Source organism: Ambystoma mexicanum, chromosome 10, assembly GCF_040938575.1.
Source record: "Ambystoma mexicanum isolate Mex_15411 chromosome 10, UKY_AmexF1_1, whole genome shotgun sequence".
NCBI classification, from domain to species: Eukaryota; Metazoa; Chordata; class Amphibia; order Caudata; family Ambystomatidae; genus Ambystoma; species Ambystoma mexicanum.
The window spans coordinates 1,592,872,639-1,592,896,657 of record NC_090932.1 but is presented as its reverse complement, the minus strand read 5'-3'; the positions used below and the strand labels follow the sequence as shown (position 1 = coordinate 1,592,896,657).

Sequence of the window (24,019 nt, the reverse complement as noted above, 5' to 3'; positions counted from 1 at the left end):
ACATGCAACTGCCAGAAGTTGATAAAAATTGGCTGTTTCAGGACATCGACGAGAAAAAGGGTATGCATCTCTCAGATGTGATCAAGGAGGGCAAACTGGTTCCCTTTCCTGAATTTTGATTGGGGTTTGAGCTTCCAGACTATATACCATCACATGCAGCCGTCACATCCCCTTAATTCCCCGATTCCAAAAGTTGCAAGACATCCAGTCATGTTCTCCTCTGGTGGCTAATCTACTTCTGGAGCGCATATGCACTAAAGTCACATCCACACTATAACAAGTTATTTTACGGCCTTTGGGACCAAAGAACTGACCAACCTCAAGCCAAGATGGGAAAGGAATATAGGCGCCCCCGAAGATGCAGATTGGGTGGAAGCACTGATGTTTCTGAGGAAAATTGGGATTTCAACCAGGATACCGCTGATACAACTTAAAATACTCCATAGAGTTTATTATACTCGTACTGCATTGTTCCAATGGGGTCGAACAGACCATGCAAGCTGTTGGAGATGTGGGGTGAGGAAGGCATCTTTATTTATTTGCGAATGCCCGCAAGTCCAATGCCTTGGGGAAAAATGTTTTGAAAAATTGAATATTGTCTCCGGACTGGAGATCCAATCTGATCCGAAATTGCTGCTTCTGGGGATTTGGGGAGAAACTGCTTTGAATAGGTAGGAGAAGCTATTTGTATCCAGTGTTGTTGGCCTGGTTCACTATGGGGGGCAGCAGATCGCTCCAGGTTGGGAAAATGTTCTGCTGAAATGGATATATGCATGGCCATAGGAAAATAAAAAGAGTATACAATGCACGAGGTTGTCTGGGGAAAAGTTGGAAAAGATGGATAAAATGGGACGGCCGTGGGAGCGAGGGGCGGTTAGGAGAAATGGATAGGATCGATCACCAGTTGTCCTTTATTTTCTTTATCTTTGGTAAGTTTCAATTGACAGCATTTTGTTATCCATATGTGCCCCGGGACTTATCCAATCATGTTGTTTTTGTTTGTTTTTAGCTTTAAAACAAATGAGTTAAAAAAAAAACTTGTAAAAAAGTTTCTTTCAAATCTGGAGGCACCGGTCAGGGAGCCTCTACGCTCCTACCTTCACTTGAGCCCTAGATAGAGCAACTGTTTAAATCTTTAATAGGAGGATCCACTAACCCCTGAGAGGGCACAGAAAAAGAACAAAACAACTCAACCAAAGTTAGCCTGCAAGGAGGTACAGGAGCTGCGGTTCCTGGGGTACAGCAACAGTGGTGCTTGATTTATGCCAAACATCACAAGACTTGGACACTGCTTGTATGTACCAACCACAGCTGCATGTGGAGTAATCCCCAACATGCCCGAAGACAATGATGGATAAACAAATTATGGGAATGCCTTGGAGATCTTGCGTTATGTTCACGGTTTGGTTTGTCACAGGGAGCAGAAAGTGACACCAGAAAGAAATCCATGAGTTCCAAACTTTTCGCAGGATTCTTAATCTGTTCAGAATCTGAAAGGAATGATGTGCTCTTGAAGGCTGAGTCCTGGGCGAAACAGGCCTCAATGTGGGGCATGCAACTTTGGTAGCACAAATGAAAGGAGCAGAAGGATTTAGTGCGGCAAAACTAGAGAGCAGAGCGTGTTTGGCACCTATATTTGTTTTTTGCTACCTTGATTCCTTCGAACGTATGCGTTTGCTGTGTTACGAGGAGCGAGTGCTACGAGGAGCGAGTGCTGTTGCGGGAGAAACTGTCCCCTTCTTGAAAAGTTCAAAGGTAGTGGACTGGGATAGGGACATTGCCTTATTGAGTGATGTGTGCATCCCAGGAGCAACTAGTATTGATGCACTGCAGTTGTGACCCTTTGGAAGGGACAGACTCGACCTTCAAATGCAGAGGCTTAACAGAATCCTGATGTGCACATGGGAGATTTGGCAGGAGCCTCGCCAACCCCAGGATCCTGCGGACCTTTTGGTTTCATTACCTAAATCTGAGGATCCGGCCACAGTAATACAGTAATTAGTGTATCAGGATTAAAGGGCTAGGAGATATTCAACTGTGTACTTGAGCCCTTTTAATACAGTAAGCCTGGATGAGCAGAGAATCCCCCTGCTACATAGGTAAGGGTTGGACCGGCCCACAGATAGTGTGCAAAGCTCTGGCCCAAAAGGCCACTCTTTCCAAATTTGCTCACACTTTGATTAGTGCTAGGAAAGACTACTGTAATGCTCTTTATGGGGTGCCCCCCAAAAAGGTGATCGTGCAGAAAGCACAAGGTACTGCAACTCATCTCACCACAGGACTCAAGCTACAATCCTGTTTCGAAAATGAGAAAAAAAACGACAATGGCTACAGGTAGGTAACCGGATATAGTCAATGTTCTTGGAACTGATCCTCAGATGCAGAATCCCATCCCCTTCCACATTTTCCGGGGCCAACCTGCAAGGGCCACAGGCAAATGTAATTACCTTCAACTCCAAGTTGGCAACCAGTGATGACTAAAGGTTCTTGATTTTGGGCCCTGGACAATGGCACTCCCATTTGGAGCTCTTGGTGGCCTTCTTGGACTAATTCCATAAGAGCTGAAACAGTCCTTTTCTGTAAGGTGTCCGGTCATTTGGTCGAAAATAAATGGTCGAATGACCATTTGATCGAATCTTAATGGTCGGAAAAAAAGGTTGAATTTATTTATTTATTTATATATATTTTTTTAGTTTGGTTGCTTAAAAAAAATGTTTTAATAAAGAAAAAGGGGGGTTGAGGGGAACCCCCCCTCATAAAATAAAATAAATAAATAAAAAATTCGACCTTTTTTTTCCCCACCATTTTACATCGATCAAATGGTCATTCGACCATTTGGTTTTCGACCAAATGACTGGTAACCGTATGCACCCTCTGACTCACGTGTGTACAAATAATTGGTGTATGAATCGTTATATGGTGACATACATGCCTCAAAAAAAGGACACGGAGAATGGGTGGTTGCATGAAGGAGAAGTAGCTCTTATATATATTGTGGCTCTGTGCTACACTAAAGGTTTGGAATCTCATAAATAAGAAACCAGGGCATGGAGTTACCCGAGGAGCCAATGGTGGCTCTTTTGAGGCCAGCAATCAATATGTATAAACCCTGAGATTGGAGACAATGTTGCTGAGCAACAAGCTAATGCCAAGTCATACGGATCTACATGATCACTGCGAATCAGGAAAGATTGAATCGAAAAATCCTGTTGTGCAGTGATCACGTAGATCACTTTCCGTCCTCCCGCATCCCCCTACCAGCCCCACTTCCCACTTACCTTATTCGGTGACACACACACAGCAGTATGCCGCCGACAATCTACCCCTGCAGCGTCAGTTCCCTCCCACTAACGTGGGTCGCAGCTGGCGCTGCAGAGTCCCTTTTTCTTTTTTTCCCCGCTATCAATAACATTGAAGCTGGGTACACCCCGCATCCCATAATGCCGAACAAGGGGAGCAGTGGACACCCCCACAACCCCTGCTTCCCATTTTTGGCATTATGGGCCTTGATTTTTTTTCACAAGCCGAATGCGCAGTAATTGCGCATTCTGCTTTTTGTTCCGGTATTCTGGAGGAATACCAGTCAAACAAATGATTGTCTGTCCATGGCACAAAGCAAATGAGATCTCAATATGGTAAAAGACGGAAGACAATGACAATAAAGAAAATCACATTCCCTTGAAATGGCAACAATCAGAAGCTCTCAGACATTCCTACAGACTTATGACCAGGCGACAGCCCAGTAAGCAAGGACAAAATGGCCGCTGTGTCTCTGATCACTGCACCTATTTCGATAATAACAAGATGTGGAATTGTGAAGAACATACACTGTGGAAGGAGGTTGTAAGTCTCGACGAGTATGAAATGTGGTACAACTTATAAAATAGTGGCATCGTCAGCACACACGCATATATGTCCTGCCTAGGGGAGGATGGAGAGAGTTTAGAGAAGTGATTTTTTTGCGCTCCATACGAGAAGATATCTTCACCACAGTGATGTTTTTTTTATTGAAAACCTAAGTATTCATTTTAAGCAGGACTTAATTAAACATTCACGTTGGGGAACCATGCTTGTGCCGGCTTTGGAGCAAGCATGGGCTGATAGACTAGACAGGTTATCAGGGTAGAGTTCTTCATGAGCCAGATGTCTGGGAATCTGCCTGGTTTCGGTTGCATCAACACATTTGTTGCACCCTTTGAGGCGGTCTGGTTTGCCTGCTGAGCAGACTGGTTCTTCCAGACTCGTCTCTGGGAGGATGCAGAATGCAAAACGCCAGTAAGTGTCAGGATTTTGTGCAATTGCTTTACAGCACAATGATGGCCTGGTGTGGATATTACCGTTTTGCCCACAGCAGTTTTGGGCTAAACACAAAGTTTGCAAATACAATGCCACAATGATGGGCCTATTTTGAACCCCCCTTGGACCTTCAGCAAAGAGCCTCCATCCTGGTTTCCTGTGCACAAACTTTCAATTCTGATCAAGGGGACCCTCGTGCCCCCCATTGCCCAACACGCCATCTAAGGAGAAGGCGCAAACAGGCAGGCTCTCTTGGTATGTTGGTTTACGAGATGGCTTCTGGGTACTGTGTGAGCTGATTTAAAGGGCCCCTACAGTACTTGCAGAGCCCCGGAAATGCTTAACATTCCTTCCGGAACGCCCATGGTTGAGAGTAGCTTCTAGACAGACTGGAGTCTCAACCAGGCACTAGTTCTGTATTAGAGCAGTATGTAGGAACCGCCCCCTGGAGCCCATTTCTGAAAAGAGCAGAGTGACTGGTAGGACGGCGGGAACCTGTGTGAACCCACCCATAGAAAGCATCCACACACTTGGGCAGGGTTAGAAATTCAGGGAAGCTGGGAGCTATCAGTGTCTGGCTAGCTTGACACTAACGGCTACGAGGAACTACTTTTGGCTACCCGGGCAAACTGATCCAGAACAAACAAACAAATGTGAATTTAAATCTTTGCATTTGGTGCAAACTATAAATAAACATTATTTGTTAATAAACATTAAGACACATCTGGATGACATGTAAAGCCAAAGGTGTGAAATAATGGACAAAATGATATGTTTGCATCTTATGTGGAAGTTAGATTTGCGGAACCCTATGTACTAGCTCCCTTTACCCCAGTAGTAGCTCTTGGTCACTGGATAATGCTGGGTACCCAGGAGCTGCTTTTAGCTCCTGCTTATCCAATTTTAATTTCGATCCCTGCTTGGGACAGATAACATTTTTACACATCTCCCAGTTTCGTCCCAAGATTAAGTGGCACAATTGACTGCTTAAGTGGTACTTTCCCATCTGTGCAAGTAAACTCCCTTGCATCTCCCCCAAGAGAACCAAAGGGTTCTGGTTCACGCAACTTAACCATCACAACTTGGACTTCGGAAAGAGAGTGCTGGATAATGTGCACACAGAATGTTCCACCTACTCTCACCTGCCAGATAGGGGCGCCCCCACAAACAAAGCCTACACACAGTTACACCCATCTGTCAATCTGGTTAAAAAGTGGGTTGGAATCTGTGGAGAGTCTGCACCAGTTGCATTTAGAGAGCGGTGCCCAGAAACCATCAACAACACAGACAAATTCATAGAGTGAATAGGGTACATCCAGACACCATAAACCACTGGTCTGTCACCTTTTCTGGACTCCAAATCCCATAAAACCTATCCAAAATAATCAACGGTGGAGGAACATGGGAGCTGCAGTCCATAACATCAGGAAATCCAAGGGCATTCACAACCTCAGAGAGAACATTCGGGTTCCTTCATCTAATCAATATTTTATTCTGGATATGGCCATATCCACTCAAGCCAAGAAAAACATAAGCCTGGAGTGCAGCACAGCTGCCTACAGCACATAGCATCCATATAGCCAGAACGCAAATCAGGCAGTCCTTTTTCTCTTTCTAGACCAGAGTTGGGTTTATCAAACATGTCCACATCACTGGTGGAGCCTCAACTAGAACCCTGCGTCTTGTCCTAGCAGCCACATCAAAGGTTCTGGGCCGAATGGAGACCGTGCAGAATTACGCTTTGCTTTAACCACAATTCCTGCAAGAGGCACCTCAGGAAGAAGTGACAAAGGTTATACTTCAGTAAAGTGGGGTAGTGATGAGAAACATGGGGCAATTGGATAGATTTCTGTGGAAGACTTAACCCCACAGTTTAGGCACATTAAGAAGCAGCAGGGATGGACATGATAGTTCATGTTTTCCATCAGATTATGTTTCTGTGTTCTTAGCAACTGTTCAATAATGTCTTTGGAAAAGGTGGAAGGATAGCAGGTGATTTCATTCCCTGCACTAAGCCAACAAGTTAGAAGGTTTGGTTCATGCTGCTAAACATTTTACTAAGCAAGACATCACGCCTTCAGTTTCTTCAAGAAATTAAATGTCTGGCTAGCTCCTAGCTGATGTATTGTATAAAGTCTAGTTAGGAAAATTATAAGTTACTCACCGTAGTGACTAACGTACTCTTAGTCCATAGTCCCCTTTCGTCCATACTGCACAGGGGTGTCCCTCGTGAGGGACGGCAGACGGAACCTTTTTCACCAGAAAAACCTTCTTCCCCTCTAAATTTAGAGGCGTGCGGAGGCGCGGCCCTGGGAGCATGCGCTGCCCTGACTCCGCCCTCCGGCGCCACACCTCAGTCCCCAAAGACGCATCGACAATAGATTTACCATTGCCTAATGACACTAGATTATTAGGGGGGAGGATAGTGGGATGTATGGAGGAAAGGGGACTATGGACGAGTACGTTAGTCACTACAGTGAGTAACTTATAATTACTCTTACGTACCGTCCCCTTTCCTCCATACTGCATGGGCAATTACAACTGAATGTAGCCCCAGGATGGCGCGGAGACCCTCCTTAAGCAAACAGGTTCCGGAGAACTGCCAGTCCGAAAGCCGCATCCGACCTGGAGCCGGCATCCAAACAGTAATGCTTGCAGAAAGCCGATGGAGTGGCCCATGTGGCTGCTCATTTTATGACCTGCCAGGGGACAAGCATGAGCATGCATGTTCGCCAGAAGGGGTCTATGCTGGCCCTCGTACGCTTCCTTGATGGCCGAGACCATCCAGTGGGAAATGGAGGCTTTGGAGGCCTGACAGCCTGGCCTGGCGCCCCCTAAAAGTGATGAATACGGCATTTGACTTGCCGAAGCCCAGCAGTGCAGAACTATCTGAGGTTCCTCCTTCGGGTCAGCAAATAATGTAGGAAGGATGATCTCGTTTAAGTGAAAGGCTGATGGCACATTAGGTAGAAATGCCGGATGGGTCCGCAGAACCACCTTATCCTTGTGAAAGGTAGTGTACGGCTCTGAGGCGACTAGGGCCTGGATCTCGCTGACCCTGCGTGCTGATGTGATGCCGACTAGCAGGGCCGTCTTGATGGTGACCAGCCTGATGTCCACGGACGTCATAGGATGAAACGGCTTGTGCTCGAGGGCGCCCAAGACTAGGTTCAAATCCCACATGGGGTGTAGCTTCCTGATGGGCAGGTAGAGTCCAGCGAGCCTGGCCAAATGTCACCTGACGATCGGGTTGAAGGAGGAGAAGACCCCTTCCTCCAAATTCCTGTAGGCTCCAATGGCTGAGAGGTATGTGCGGCAGGTGTCCACCTGCACGCCAGAGTTGGCGAGGTGCGCCGAGAATGACAGCACGTCGTCCAATAAATGAGCCATCGGGTCGATATCCTTGGAGTGAGCCCAGTGGCAGAACCTGGTCCATTTACTTTTATACTGGGTTCTGGTAGCCTTGCTCCTAGCCCCCTGTATGATTTCCAGATTGGCTTGGGATAGGTTGAGGTGGCTGAGCGTCACCTGCTCAGGAACCACGCTGTGAGGGACAGCTTCTGAGGGGCGGGGTAGATGTCCTTGCCCCCCCCTGCTGCGACAGAAGATGTGCTGGGCCAGTTGGGAGGTGGTTTGGAGGGACCTCTGAGAGGCTGAGCAGCTCCTGAGAACCATGGCCTAGCTGGCCACCACAGAGCTATCAGAATGACGTTGAGCTGGTGAGACTCCTTGAACTTGCAAAGCACTCTGTGAATCAGTGGAGTGGGTGGGAAGGCGTATGCTGACATGCCGTTCCTCTGGATCCATAAGGCGTCGCCCAGGGAGCCTAGGCCCTGCCCCTGCCAGGAGGCGAACTGAGGCCCCATCTGTGGAAGATCTCCTGTGCAACAAGGTTGTTCAGCTGCCAATCATAGTTGTCCACTCCCAAACTGCTGAGCCTGTCCGCTTCCAGGTTGGATTCCCCCGGAAGGTGGACTGCCGTGAGGAAAATCTCATTCTCCAATGCCCATTCCCACATTTTGATCATCAGTCTGCACAGGGAAGGGGACCTTATGCCCCCCTTGCTTGTTGATGTAGTACATACTGGTCGAATTGTCTGTCTGGATGAGGACAACCCTTCCCTTGAGATGTGGGAGGAAGGCTCTGAGCGCTAACCAGATGATGTGCTGTGGATCGATAGATACTCCAGGGTGGCTCCCCAGCCCTTGAGGGAGGAGTCTGTGGTAATCGTCACCTGTGGGACGGGGGGCCTGAAGGGCTTGCCCATCTGCAGGTTGCAGTCCCTGGACCACCACATGAGGTCCGGGTGGAGAGAAATGGGGATCTTAATAATATCGGCCTGGATTCCAAGATGGCCGCCACCCTTTGAACACCGTGTCCCCGGAGCTCCTGCCCTGTAGGCAGTCCGAAATGGCTGATTGTGAGTACATAGCCCTCCCCGGCGCTCACATAGCAGCTTTATCAACGGGGAGTCGCACCCAGAGTGGTGGGAGTGCATGCTGGCAGAACGGAGGGCCGCGAAGCGGCGAAGAATTGTGCCCGCGATTGGGTATCGGCGACCGGAGCGGTGATCACTGCTGTTGGAGGGGCTCTCTGGCAACTGCCGCCGCCCGTGTTGGAGCCGACTAGAGTGGCTCCCGAGCTTCAATCCGCCTGCCCTGCGGGCCAAGGGGACACAGCTTGCAGTTCCGGCCAGCCGGTGTAATTGGAGGGTGTCGGAGAGCTAGTCTGCAGGTGTCCGCCGTGCCTGCTCTCTCTGCGTCGGAGGGTGGAGGAGGAGTCGGCCCTGCTGTCGGAGGTGCGTCTGGCAGCCCCAGCTGCTCACTCTGGAGGCGGCTGATTCCCCTGCGTGGACCTTGATTCTCCGACTGGGGAGACTCTCTACCTGAGGGTACGCACTGCTCCATGAGCCGGGAGCGGTAGGAGGGACTCTTCGGCTCGGCGGTGAGGAGTGGAGCCGGGTGGAGATGCTGCACATTCTTGAGGACGATACGGCGGCGGCCGCACTTGGCTGGAGTGCTGGCTGGAGACACAGGGAGGCTCGGAGAGCCGTGGAATGGGAAGTAGGGTGAGCTGCAGTGAACTGAGTGGCCCTCATTGATCCGGCTTCCAGCTTTGGCGCTGGCCGCTCCATTCCAGCGCTGGATTGTGGCGGACGTCGATCCCCGCCTGGGACATCCAGCGACAATTTTGAGACTTTGTGGCCCTTGTAACATGGTGGGCCAGCTCTACACCTTGGCTGTGCATCTGCTGGGAAATGGAGGGGGCGCCCGAGACGACGCATTAACGCATTGGAGCAGGTAATCGCTGACCCGAGGTGCGGGGGCCAGGGGGACCTGCAGTTTTCGTTCGCTGGATCACGCATCGCTACCAACAGGGAGCTGGAGTGGGCGATTGAGGGATCCACGGCCTGGCGAAGAAGCACAACGCCCTCCAGGTGGAGGGGTGCGCTAACGCCTGCTCGGGAGATCTTACATGGACTTAGCACAGGGGGGGACGGATCACCGAGCCTCCTGACTTTTAGGACGCCGAGTGGCAGAGCGAGATTTCGTGTTCTCCGAGGTGGAGGTTAGAGCTGGTGGCCTGCCATGTCCAGGAATAGGCTCTGTGACCCCCCCCCCCCTTGGCCTCCAAGAGCACTGCAAGGGTCCGCGAGACCTCCTTGGTCAAATTCTGGGCCAAGGACCAAGACCAGGAAACCCATCACCGAAGTGAGCTCTCAGCGGAGGATGGCGAGGATAGGCAAAGCGAAGGATCTACCTCAGTCCGTCAAGAGGGGCATGTTACTTAGCCCTTCGGTAGCTCCTTGGCGAAATGGTGGATACAATTACGTTGGCAGGCCAGAAACAGATGGACACTTTGAGGGAGGATTTGGCTGAAGGCCTGAAAGATATAAAGCGGGATGTCCGTAAGGTCGAAGAGCGTGTAGATACCAACGAACGGGCCGTTCAAGAGTTGACAGAGGATGCGCGCAAAGCTGAGAACATACTGGAAACAATAGCGCAGGCTACCCAGAACTTGGAGATTCAAGTGGAGGATCTGGAAAATCGCTCCAGGAGAGGCAACATACGGATCAAGGCATTACCAGAATCTGTGCATAACCAGGATCTATCGCAAACCCTTACGACGGTTTTCAAAGATCTACTTGAGGGGGACACAGCTGCAGACTTTCAGCTCGACAGGATTCACCGGGTGGGCCCTCCTCGTTCGGAACCAGGTGCTAGGCCTAGGGATGTTCGTGTGGCCTTCCACAATTATGTGGCAAAAGAAAAGATCCTTGGAAAAGCGAGGGAAGCTGGGCATATATATTACAACGGTGGTGAGATTTTCTTATTCCAAGACCTGTCCCAAATCACCCTCAACAAAAGGAGGCGCATGCAGCCAGTCTTGAACTTCTTACAGGAGAAACAGGTCAGGTACAGGTGGCTCCATCCCTTTGCGCTGGGCTTTGTGTGGGAAGGCCAGCAACGCAAAATCACGTCATGTGATCAAGGCATGGAAATGCTGGGTATTGAGGAACACTCATTAGCAGACCAAGGAGACCCTCCTAGCCGCGACAGATCGGGCAAGCTTTGGGAGTGGGCCACGGTCAAACGGAAGCAGTCCAGGAAGCGGATGGCGGATCATGGCTCACCGGGGGGGGGGGCCTGCCCGCTCACTCAGTCTTCCTCTGTTGATACCCCGGGTGGAACTGGGGTTTTGCAGGCATAGAGGCCCAACAAAGGCAGTCCGGGGAGGGCACCTACAGCATTCTGTTGGTTTCAGCTGTTTGATAGCAAATGCATTTGTAAAGGTTCAGACAGGGCGGGGAGGGGCAGCGTGTCTTGGAATGGGATTGGGATATCCTGCGTTGGGGACTACTGGGTTACTTTCGGGGCCCAGCTCTCTTATTTTGGATTGGAGGGGGGCATGTTGCCAGCTGGGCCCGCCCAGGGGGTGGTTTGGATGTTGGGGAAAGGGATGAGGGGGGGTTTCTCAGGAGCAGAGAGGAAGACCGAGCAGGTTACCCTGCAGACCCTACATAAGAGGCCGGGAACTACGAAGTGTGAGAAGCATAGCGTATGGGGCCTTGTTCTTTTGAGCAGCATCTTTATTTAGCATGGACCAGTTGAGGATAGTTTTGTTAAATGTGAATGGGCTCAACTCTCCAGTTAAAAGGAGAAAGTTAGAACTCTACATACGAAAGGAGAACCCACATATAGTTGCTTTGCAAGAAACCCACATCCAGACACGAGATCAATGGAGGGTTAGGCTCTGGGGATATGGACGGCTTCATCAGGCCACCTAGTCATGTAAGAAGGGTGGGGTGATTCTCGCCCTGAAGGATGGGCTGGACCTGTCGATCAAGTCTATACAGAAAGATAATCAGGGAAGGTGCCTGGCATGCCTGATGGAGGGCAGGAGAGAGGTATATACCGTTGCCACGTTGTATGCTCACAATACTGGTCAAGATGACTTTCTCCAGAGGTCTCTGGTCCGGTTAAGAGATTTTGCCAAGGGGCGTATAATCTTAACTGGAGACTTTAACATGGCTTGGGATCCGTCCAGGGATAGAAGCAGAGATGTATGGGGTTCGGCGGGCGGGCCCTCGAGAGACCTTAAAAAGAAAATCCAGGACTTGGCCTTAGTGGATGCTTGTAGGGAAATACAGGGGGAAGACAGGGGCTACACATTTTACTCCTATGTCCATAGAACCCACTCCCGTATTGACTATATCTGGACCTCGGCCTCTCTCCTGGGACTTATTGTGGAGCTCTCTCTCGGCCCCCATAGCGTTATCAGACCATGCCCCTATGACATTACTTCTTCGAAGATCACGGGGACCTCCAGGTCTGTGGAGATGGCGCTATCCCTCAGCACTGTTTAAGGATCCGGTCCTGGTCAGGGAAGTTAATAGGGAGCTGGAGGAATATGTGGAAAAGAATGCCTGGGAAGATACTTCTCCGCAAATATGGTGGGATGCTCTTAAAGCCACGATAAGGGGGAACATTTTGGCAATTAAAGCCAGGAGAGAGAGAGAGCTGAGGAGGGAAGAGGAGATGGTGGGCGAGAGACTCAAGGAAGCAATGGCAAGGTTAGCCGTTAAGCACACACCGGCCGCCGCTAAGGAAGTTCGTACTTTGAGAGGGCAATTGAACCTTCTCCAAACTAAAGCGGCCAAACATAGCTTACTACGTCTGCGGCAGATACACTACATGAAAGCCAATAAGGCTGCGGAAGAACGAACAGCGTAGGACGATCCTAGCTATAAAGGGGGAGGGAGGCCTGAGATTTACAGACACCGTAGCGATGGAGAAGGAGTTCTGTCAATTCTTCTCTTCCTTATATATGTCAAATACTCCTGACCCCACATTGCAGCAGGCTTACCTGGATAGAGTTGATCTCCCGGCCCTCTCGAGGGATGAGTGGGATCAGCTAGGGGGAGACATAACTACTGATGAAGTCAGAAAAGCGATTTCCGAGCTCTCTCCAAATAAAGCCCCAGGGCCCGATGGTTTCATGGTAGAGTTCTTTAAGAATCATAAAGAGATTCTAGTCCCTCACCTAACTAGGCTCTTCAATTGTATGGGCGTGTGCGGTGTCTTACCGACCTCCATGGATGAGGCCAAGGTAACGTTTATATATAAGCAGGGCAAAGATCCAGAGGAGTGTGGATCTTATCGACTGATTGCATTCATAAATGTAGACTCAAAGATCTACACGAAGATCCTGGTGTCCCGACTAATTTCCCTTATGCCCAAACTGATACACAACGATCAGGCGGGCTTTATAAAGGGGCGTCAGACGGCTGATAACGTGCAGAGAGTGATTCACTTGATTGAGAAGTCTCAGATTAAGGAGATCCCAGGCCTTCTTCTAGCGGTTGACTCCGAAAAGGCTTTTGATCGCGTGGAGTGGAGCTTCCTGTTTGCCACTATGGTTAAGATGGGGTTTGGGCCTAAATTTCTGGCTCGAGTAAAAGCGGTCTATCGGAGTCCATCCCTTCGGTTAGTGATCAATGGGCAGATCTCGGATCCAGTGCAAATTGAGAGGGGCACAAAGCAGGGCTGTCCTCCGTCTCCGTTACTCTATGCGCTCCACTTAGAACCTTTCTTAGAGGCGATAAGAGAGGACGAGGGTATAAAGGGCATGGTGTTTGGATGGCAAACCCATAAGGTAGCCGCCTTTGCAGATGATATCTTGCTCACATTGACTGACCCTGTAACATCATTAGCGGCGCTGCAAGAGGAAGTGGATTACTTTGGGCGGGTGGCGGGACTGAAGGTCAATACCAATAAGTCGGAGGTCCTAGGCCTGAACCTATCAACAGCTGCAGAACAAAGCCTCAAGCAGGGCTACGCCTTCCGGTGGACACGCGGAGGACTTAGATACCTAGGGATCTACCTTACCAATACAGTGGACGAGCTCTATCGAGCGAACTACCTTCCTCTGTTAGAGAGAATTAAGTCCAAGCTGATTGACTGAGGCCCATTGTTCGTCTTGTGGTTGGAGCGTATTAATGTTCTTAAAATGGCGGTGCTGCCGCGTTTGCTACATTTTTTTACCGCTCTTCCGGTGGCAGTCTCCGTCTCCTTTTTTAGAACCCTAGATGCTCTTACTAACCCTTTTCTTTGGAGCCGCAAAAGACCCAGGGTGGCCGCAACTCTTATGAGGACTCTCGTCTGTCGGGGTGGCCTGGGGGAACCCGACTTTAGAGCTTACTATTTAGCGGCTCAGGTGAGGGTTCTTCGTGATTGGCAGAGGGACGACCGGGGCAAGCCGTGGAGACCTATGGACAGGGCGGTAGTGGCCGGAAATCTAGAAGGAGCACTTTGGCTCCCGAAAGCGGATAGACCCCCGCAGATGTACAGGAGCCGAATCACTTTGACAGTAGTAGAGGCTTGGGATGCAGCAATCGAAAAGGCGCACATAACTACCTTTCCCTCTCCCTACACACCTCTCTATGAAAACCCGCGATTCTCACCAGGTTATAAAACCTCGGTATTCGATGATTGGCATCTGAGGGGATGCCGGATGATTCGAGATATGTTTGAGGGAGATAAGCTGAAGGACTTCCAGCAGTGTAAGGCTGAGTTTGGGTTAAGGGAAACCCATAGATATGGATATATGCAGCTGAGGCATTGGTTGTCCCACCCAGACCAGAAACAGGCAGGCACACGTTCCTTTACTCTATTCGAGAAGTACCTAGACACACATGAGGGAGATAGGGGCCTCATAGCATCCATTTACAGGGTTATTAAAATTAGAGAGGACATTTCACGCAGAGCATACATGGAGAAATGGGAGGGTGCCACGGGCGTAGTAATAGATGAGGAAGAATGGCAGGAATTGTGGAAGCAGATCCCGAAATTAACTAGATCTATCCAGACCCGGGAGATGTGGATGAAGGTAATCCATCAATGGCACTTAACTCCAGTTAGACTTAATAAAATGTTTGCGTCCTCCTCGCCGCTGTGCTGGAGGAATTGTGGCGAGCGTGGCTTGTGGGCCCATATTTGGTGGGACTGCCCGAGGTTGGCCGCTTATTGGGGGAGTATTCACCAGGCCATTGAACGGGTACTAGATATCAAGCTGAGTGGCTCTCACACTGCTTACAAGGTCAACATGGGAAATTTCTATCTGGCTGGGCTCCCCCTCCCCTGTTGAATTTTTTGAAAGAGCACGTAGAGCGTGGTGCCCTAAAAGCATGGAACTACTTGCCATGGTACTCCCTCAAGAAGACACTGATTTAGGAGTGAACTAGAGTCTAAAGGGAGCTTTGCCTGAACTTAGATATGATGCTATGTTCATATTTCTCCTTGTCTTTGTTCCTCTATTACAAATATGTTATAACTTAAGTACTACTGCTTCTGAGATTTCGGAGGGTGGGGGGGGTGGTTTGGGTCGACGGGAGTTTTCTTCCCTTGTTACATTCCTTGTTCCTTGTTATGTTTGATTTCTATCTCTTGTGAAATATCAATACAAATTCATTAAAAAAAAAAAAAGAATTCAGCCTGAGAGCCCCTCTCCTGGTTACACAACGCTGCGAAGTGGAGCTGAATCGTCGTCATCATAAGTCGTGTGTGGGGGACTGCCAACAGTAGCGCTGCAAAATAAAACAGGGGATGCTGGTACCACCAAGCCGTAGTAGCGCCTCGGCTGAGAAAGTGGGACAGGGCCCTCTGATGGCTGAGATCTTGTCCTCCAAGGAGAAGACCCTCTCAGAGTGCATGTCCTAGATGAGGCCCAGGAAGGTCAAAGACTGCGTGGGTTGCAGATGTGACTTCTTGAGATTGAGTGAAAAGCCCAGGTCGTTTAGTGTGTTCATCAGTGCATGGCAGGAGTGGTGAACTGCTTCTTGAGATGTGGCCCTGACGAGCCAGTCGTCTAGGTAGAGCCAGTCATCTAGGTAGGGGTATATATGGAGGCCCTGAGCCCAGAGGAGGGCTGCCACAGCATTCATGAGCCTGGCAAAGCCCCTGGGGCCGTGTTGAGGCCAAAAGGGAGGACCTTGTACTGAAAATGGCAGCCCATGATCCTGAACCGGAGGAAAGAACAATGTGGTTGCCAAATCGGGACGTGCAGATAAGCGTCCTTCAGATCCAGGGAGCACATCCAGTCTCCCTTGCACAATGTCTCTGCAATAAAGGCTGGCGTAACCATCTTGAATCTCCGAAAAAGGTAAGGAGAGGTTGAGGGTGGAAAGGTCCAGTACAACTCTCAGGCCAGCCTGGTTCTTTTTCTGAATTGCAAAGATCCTGGAATAAAAGCCCGAGCCTCGCTGGGAGGCTGGGGCTTCCTCCACGGCCTGGCTCAGGACGAGCGACTGAATCTCAGTCAAAAGAGTTGCTGTCCCAACAAGGAGAGGAGGAGAGGAGGAAGCGCAGGCAGGAATAAGTAGACGTTACCCCGAGGAGACTACTGACAGGATCCAGGTGTCCGCACAGTTCTGTCGTCAAAAGTGTGCATGAAGCGCAAGCCTGCCCCCCACTGGAGACACATGGACCCAGAGGGGTGTGTCATGACTTCTTACTCTCGGAAGCGGACGAGGGGGACTGGAAAAAGCCCTTGCCCACCTCCCCATTTTGTTGCTTGCGCCGACTTGTGGTCGGCGAGAGTTCCAGCTGCCTAGACCTCCGTTCCTGGAAGCCGAAGAAGCCTCCAGGTGAATGCCCCTTATCCGAGCGTTGCTGAGACTGGGAGTACGCATTGGGCATGGTTTTTGTCAGTATGGATAAAGACATAGCCGCCTGAGAGCTGTTCTTCTTTTTGTCCAGCTCCTCATCCGTGCTGGAGTGAAAGAGGTCACTGCCCTCGAAGGGTAGATCTAAAATGCATTCCTGGACATCTGGCTTGAACTTGGTTGCCCGGAGCCAGGCCTTCCTTCTCATGTCTGTGGCAATACAGATGGCACGTCCAGAGGTATCAATGTGTGCCAGGGTGGACTCCATGATATCCTAAGCCACGAGCTTGGCTTTGGCTAGCCCCGCCTTAAAACGCGATTGGCTGTGGGCGGGGAGTTCCAGGAGCAAGTCAGCAATTTCCCGCCATAATCTCTGGTTGGCGGCTGCCAGCAGCATGGCGTCTGCGTTAGCCTGTCGCAGATGCAAGGAAGCATTGGAATACAGCTTCTTACCATATGCCTCCAAGGTTTTCTCCTCCTTGCCTAACAGCGCCGTAGATGACGAAGACGAGGACGACTGAGGCTTGGAGTACAGTGATGCTGCAGCAATCACCGAGGAGTGTGGCTGAGGGTGGGAGGGGAGCTAGGGTGTATCCCCCTCCATCTGCCTGTAATTGGCGTCCAGGTGGCGGTTGACTAACTGGACAGAGTGGGGTTTAAGCCAACCCTTCTTGGCGAGGGACACCACGTCGATCTGTAGTGGAATCCCCATCTGGCAGAAGGGCGTCTCGTGAGGACTTCAGCGAGGACGCCCTCTGACGGATGTTCTACCTGGGGCTGGGGGAGGCCCAGGTATTCCGCCGGGCCCGAGAGATGCTTGTGGAAGGCCCTGGCTGATGATGGTGTGTCAGGATCCTCTTCCTCATCAGTATCTGGAGGGTCTGGGGGATCCTGTGGAGGAGGAGGAGTATCCGGAGGCTGGGGCACTGGAACCACGGCCGGAGGCTGAGGAAGAGGCGGAGGCAGGTATGGGACCGCCTGCGCAGTAGGCTGGGGAGCCAGAGGAGGCGGCTGTGCCGGGACCTGAGGCGTTGGCAGAGGCATCTGTGGTGCCGCTAGTATAGCAGGAAGGACTTCCCTGACTGCGTCCTTGATGAAAGCCCCCATCTGTGGAGACTTCATGAGGCAAAGGAACCTCTCGAAGATCCGGTCCTCGCTGGCCGCAGAGGAGGAGGATGAGGAGGGTACGGACGGGGTAGCTAGAGGCAGCTGAGGCCACTGCTGACCCTGTACATACGGATGCAAAGGAAAACAGCCTTGCGCATAAGAAGGGTAGGCCGTAGGCCACGTACCTGGTTGATGCCAGTCCCACCTTCATACTCGTTCTTCGCCAAAGTCATGCAGAGGCATTGAATGGGTGTCCTTTTCTGGCACGTCGGCCATTTTGTTGAGCTGCCTACCACGTGGCTCTGACGTGTTGCCAGGTCTCTTATGTGTGAGGCACGCAACTTGCCCAGCTCCTCAAGCACGGGCACGGTAGGTATACCAACCTCGACCAGGGGGTCATTAGAGCTGCGTTCAGGTGCCCCCTTGGACGTACTGCCGGTAATAGGGTGTAGCCCCTCGGCCACGATGCCGGTACAAGGGCGGAGCTCCTCGGGCGCAAGCCCGGTAACAGAGTCTAGCGGCCCCTCAACACTTGCACCGGGAGGATCCGAGGACCCCTCAGTCCGGAGGCCGGTAGCTGTGACAGCCTTGGTGCGTGTGTTGGTATAAGGACCTGGCCGGTCCCTCCAATGCAGGAGTCTCCCTTGCGGGTGCAGATGAAAATATAGGCCCTACCTCAGGCCTGGATCGATGGATCGATGTTTCATGAAGTTCTTGAGATCCTCAGGAGGAGACTGCTGAAAGAGCTCCCTCCACCTGGCTAGTCTGTTCTTCAGCGCTTTCGAGGACAGCGAGCCACCCGCCGAACAGGCTTGCCAACCGTGGTCTGGGCCAAGGCAAAGTAGGAAGAGGGCATGGGGGTCTGAAGTCGGGAAGAGCCCGTTGAAGGATGGACACCTGCTGAACCCTGTCGAGGAGCTGTGGCGTCTGAGGACCCAGTACCTAATAGATAAAAGACAAAAGAAGATATAGTGGAAGAATCTGCTCATGGAATTACATGGCTGAAGCCAAACCCAGGAGCGCCGGCGAATTTGGCCTGTTTCCGTCCACGCGGAAAAGGAGACTGAGGTGTGGCGCTAGAGGGCGGATTCAGGGCAGCGCATGCTCCCAGGGCCGCGCCTCTAAATTTAGAGGGGAAGAAGATTTTTCTAGTGAAAAAGGCTTCGTCTCCCGTCCCTCGCGAGGGACGCCCCTATGCACTATGGAGGAAAGGGGACCGGACGTAAGAGTATGTATTGATAGCAGAGCCTCTAGTTGGAACTTTTCATAATTAAAGAGACTCAAAAATAAAAAAAGGAGTTGGCACTTGGCCAGTGTTTCGTGCAGAAGCACCTTTTCAAGGCAATACCGAATAGTTCCTTCAATGTTTGGTATTAGGAACAGTTATTAATATTATTATGGTATTTATTGAGCGCGAACATAGCTTTGAGAAGCAATGGAACACTTTATAGAGGTATACAACAGTACAGATGCATAACGGAGAGCTTTTCAAAGGCACCAACAGAACAGATCTATAGCGGGTGGTAGTATACAGAGGGACACAGAGGAGAGGCACAGCTGTACAGGGTGGCGGGGGTGAGAGGGGCGGACGGCATCTAGCAATTCAAGTGGCATGGTGGCGACATGATGGATGGCCTAACTGTGAGGGAGAGAGACTCCTTGAAGAGGTGGGTCATGAGTTATTTTCTGAAATATAGGAGCCTGGGAACAAGTCTGATGCTGATGGGTAGGAGGTTCCATAGTCTTGGGGCATAGGCAGAGAAGGCTTGTTTTCTGGTCCATAAAGTACAGGGTTCCAAAAAGAACTTGCTTTTAATCTTGAGGTAATAGAAACAATTTTGAACAGTACTGATTAGGCACCCTTTGTTGCTTGTAAAATGACACAGATAATTCAGTGGCAGTATAGAAATGTTTCACATAAAATGTGAGGCCCAGTAATGCAGGAAACAGGTACTAAGTAGAACCTCACATCTTACATGATATGTAAGGTGCAACCATTTGAATATACAGTCTTGTGTAAATTACATGGTTTGCAATCTTTACTGCCTCATAACAGAGATTGATTATAACTTGAATGATACTTTATCACAGTAATTAGTGTTAATTTGGAAATGATTACAACAATTGTTTTTGACAATGATCTACAATTGAACATTTCATGCAATGTCACGCAATAACGTTGTACGTTGTATTTATGTTCAGGAACTAGTCTGTATTGCCTTGAGAAAGCGCGTCAGCACGAAACACTGACCAAGTCTCTGCTCTTTTTTCATTTTCGAGGCTCTTTTAGGGATACATTTCCTAGCCTTAGAAGGTTCTTTCTCATTTCCTAAAGCTCCATTATCAATAAACATCCTCCCTAGACTTTATACTAGACACACCACTAACTAGTGGTTACCACAGATATTAATTTAATTCATTAAACCACTATCTCATATGTTCAATAATGTTGTAAACACCAACTGTATGGTGTGACGCATTTCTGAATGTTGCATTGATGCCTTATCCTGACCAGGTCTTCCTCTTTTTTTCCCCAGAACATTCTGGATATCCGCCTCAGTCCCGGGGTGCCATGGCTCGTGGGTTCGAGAATCGCTCCAGGAAGACTGCACTTGCCCCCAGAACTCCTACATCTTCGTGTGATGGTGGTTTGGACCGCGCTGCCCACAACTGCTAAGATCTGGGAAACCATTGGTCAAGACTACCTTTGCTCCAACGGGCGAGAACGAAAATCGCACTCAAAAGAGCTTCCCTCCAGTCTCACAGCGCTTTCTCTATGGACTCCGCCGAAGACGTGATATTTAACAAAACTCTGTATTGTACCAAAGCCAAGGAGAGGCTGAGGCTTTTTTATTTTGTTTTTAACTGCACACATCTCAGTGTCTTTTCTGCTTTCAACAAGCGTTGCTCACCTTCTTCATTTTGTGCAAATTCCTTCCGCTGAGGAACCACCTGCGAAAATCATTTTCACACAATGGAACTTTTATTTTCCTTTTTTTATAAATTGGGGGAAAAAAGAATAAAATTAAGTTTAAAGATCATGGCCTATGTTTGAACGTCATAGCTCTTGCGATTACAAGGGCAGGGGCATCAACCATTCACCCATTTGTGTGTATTTCTATTGCAGGAGGTTCAAGGGCCAAACCAGTTTTACAAAGTGAAACAATTTTCAGATGGGGGAAATAAGGCATTGAATCAAAGTGAGAATATTCTGTTCACTTTTTGAAAAGCAAGAAAGTGGAAGACTTTGAGAACAAAATATGTCCTGGTTTCAAGTCACCCTAGATGGGGGCAGAAGCACTAATGTGGTATGGGTAGTGTAACATTCATGTTTTATATTTTTAAAAGAAAATGTCATTCAATATGAAGATCATCAATTAAAACAAGCTTTATTCGGCTTTTAAAACCATCAAATCACACATTACAATGTATACATTGTTCATCATTGATTAAACATATCGACAATAAGTAACAGATACAACATTAAAAGGGATAAAAAGGAAGCTAAATAGCACTAGAAATTATTTGACCAATTTCGTTAAAGGCTCTCGTTCTCCTGAGCCAGGCCCTGTACAGATACTTAGCCACATTGAGTACCACGAGACACTCACTAGTTAGTGTGTAGAAAATGTAGTGCGTCTGCTACCCTACGTATGTCGTCTAGTCTAAACATGGGTAGTAGGTATCAGGATCTTAGTGCGTTGTACCCAGGGCACAGCAACATAAAGTGGGAAACTGTCTCATTTAGGGCCCCACACACCATGTGGTCGCCTGCAATGTGTTATTCGTGGACCAGTTCACAGAATAAGCGGCAATGTACAGGGTTCCTGCTCTCAGGCTCAGAAAAACATGACCGTGCACAGGGTGGACCCAACCTCAAATTCATATTCTTTTAACTGGACAAATTCACTATGATCAGAATCCACAGCCTTCCTGCCTAACCTGGCACCCCCAAAATTAAATCAGACTTCAAGACTTCAGGCTCAAGAATTTCATAAGAAACATTGTAATTAGGGGAAATGGAGGAAACCTATAGAACAGGCCACTTGGCAAGAGAAAAGTCTGGGCACCTACACCTCACTGGGTTGGATGCAGTGCCGACAGCAGTACACAGTTACCACCTTTGTTGACCTCTGTAGCAAACAAGTCGAACACAGAAGTTCAAAAATGTTGTAAATCCACTGAAAGAGCTCCTTTGAGAGAGTGTATTCCAGGGATGATGGGAAACAGCGGCACAGTTTGTCTGGTTTGATGTTGAGTGCCCTGGATATAAATAGCTGATAAAGACACCAGATCTGTTCCACCCACCCATTCTACTCATTCCTACCATTCATTATGTTCAACAGCGAGCTCATCTTTGCCCCTCCATGCCTGGAAAGCCCCGAGATCTGCTTCCAAAGTCTTCTGTGCCAGGTCTACTGCACACAGCTCCATGTCTGCATGCTATCTGACAGTATCCACTTCCCCAGGATCGCTCTGGCTCTCCAGGACTCATCCCAGCCCACATCACTGGTGTTGGTTGTCAACACATCTTGTGGGGGGCGGGGGGATCTAACCGCACACCATTCTCTAGATGGTCTGATTGGATCCACCACTCACCACTCCTGTTTCAGTGACCTTTTCAGAGGGATTAGATGCTCATAATCTGGGGACTGTGGATCCTGTTGCTCCAGATAGGACTTGTATGCAGTTTTGTCTGATTTCTTTCCCATGGCCCTAGGAATACTGTAACTAGCGTCCCCTTGGATTGTCAAAGAAGATCTTGCAGAAGCTGCCTCCACTGTATTGAGCTAGGCAGACATCACCTTAGATCTTCCGCTCTTGATTGAAGAAGGTAGATCACTTTCTTGTTCATTTCGAAGTGAGCAATGATAAAGAGAAGATCTTGACAAAGGTTTAGGTCGAACTTTCATCCAAAATTCTAGCTGTTCCAAGAGCTCACAAGTTCTCATTCCATCTCCCTCTGTCTTCCCTAAGCATCCTGAGTGAATGCACCACTCGCCTAGGTACAGATGGACTTGTATAACGTTCCTGATGTAGCATTCCAATGAGAGGGGCAACCATGTTTATAAATGTTCTGGGGGCTGATGTTACTCCAAATGGTGGAATGCAGACTAGAAATGCTGACCTACAACGGCAAGCTGGTGGAATCTCTGGTGATCCCCCACTATTTGTATGTGTTGGTTTTCATCCTGCAAGTCAATTAAGGTCATAAACTGTTTCCATCTTGAATGCTATTCTGGACATCCAACAATGTAGTCTTTTTACGATCAGAATCATCCTGTACCCTCGGGATACTTTCGGGAATAGGACAACTGAAGAATAGAATCCTTTTCCTTCTTCCGATTTCACAACTAGGATAATGGCCCTCTTGGCTAGGAAGGTTTGAATACTTGCCCTGCCTTAATCCTGTTTCTTGGGATCTTCGGGGCAGTCACCCCACATTCTGGTGAGATCGATTTGAGCTCAGGCCTGTGGCCCTCTTCCTTTATCTTGCAAGCCCATTTGTCCAATATCATGGATTTCGAGGCCATGGCGAATTGTGCAAGGCATGCCCCAACAGTATGGTAATTCCTCATTGTCCCGTAATCAGGAATTCTGAGCCTTTTCTAAACTGCAGGAAGGTATGGTGCAAGAATGGCCACATCTCGTACTCCACGTTCCTCCTAGGTTTGCTGCTGGACCCCACACATTGAACCTATGGTGTTTCTATAGATCACTGGTTTAGATGTAAACCTCTTGGAGTGGGCAGTCCTACCTGTCAAAGGTTATCACTAGTTGTAATTTTCAAAGGTGTTCTTCACCATGCCATTCATCTGTTCAACAGACAGAATGTCTCCCTGAAAAGGCATCTGTAACACCCTCTACCATCAGTTTTCCATTCCCCAATATGGATATTCCTCCTGACTGCTGACAAAGCACTGCCTGTCAAAGCTGTTGCCAAAATGGAGTCCATTGCTTTATCCAAACCAAGCTGTACCAGCTACTCCATGACATCCAGCATCTCACAGTAGTCCTCTTTTTTATTTGGGGTGCTGCATAATGCGTGCATGTCTGAGTGAAGATTGGGGCAGGCATACCACATACATGAGCTATCTCAGAGACATTGGATCCTGCATACGCCTTCTTCACGGCAGCAACTACCTTATGGTCGGCCGCATCTCTAGGAGCCATAGCCTCTGCCGCCATTGATGCTTCAGCAGTCAGGTTTGGCATCATTAGCATCGACCTTAACATTCTCAGACAATGCTGTGTTGCTACCTTTGATAGAAAATAAGGGATGACCACCATTTCAGGGTGCTCGACATCTGGGTACTTTTCGTCTTATGGGCAATGGGACTCTTTCTTCTCTCTCTCTGTGGTCCTGAAGTGCTCGAGCAATAACCAGAGCAATTGTCAGATCAAACATCTCCTTTGTCTTGGGAAGGTCTGCAGAGGGAGGACTCACTGTAG

The 24,019-nt window shown here is 49.3% G+C and overlaps 1 protein-coding gene across 2 annotated transcripts in view; it reads left to right on the top strand.

The window, feature by feature from the left end:
* The window catches only part of LOC138492644 (somatomedin-B and thrombospondin type-1 domain-containing protein-like), a 281,295-nt gene extending 260,690 nt beyond the window's left edge, over positions 1-20,605 (top strand). For both annotated transcript variants that reach the window (XM_069619947.1, XM_069619948.1), the window contains exon 5: positions 20,104-20,605. In XM_069619947.1, coding sequence (XP_069476048.1) covers positions 20,104-20,209 — 106 coding nt within the window. In that variant the 3' untranslated portion in view covers positions 20,210-20,605. The remainder of the gene's footprint in view (positions 1-20,103) is intronic.
* The last annotated feature ends 3,414 nt before the right edge of the window (positions 20,606-24,019 follow it).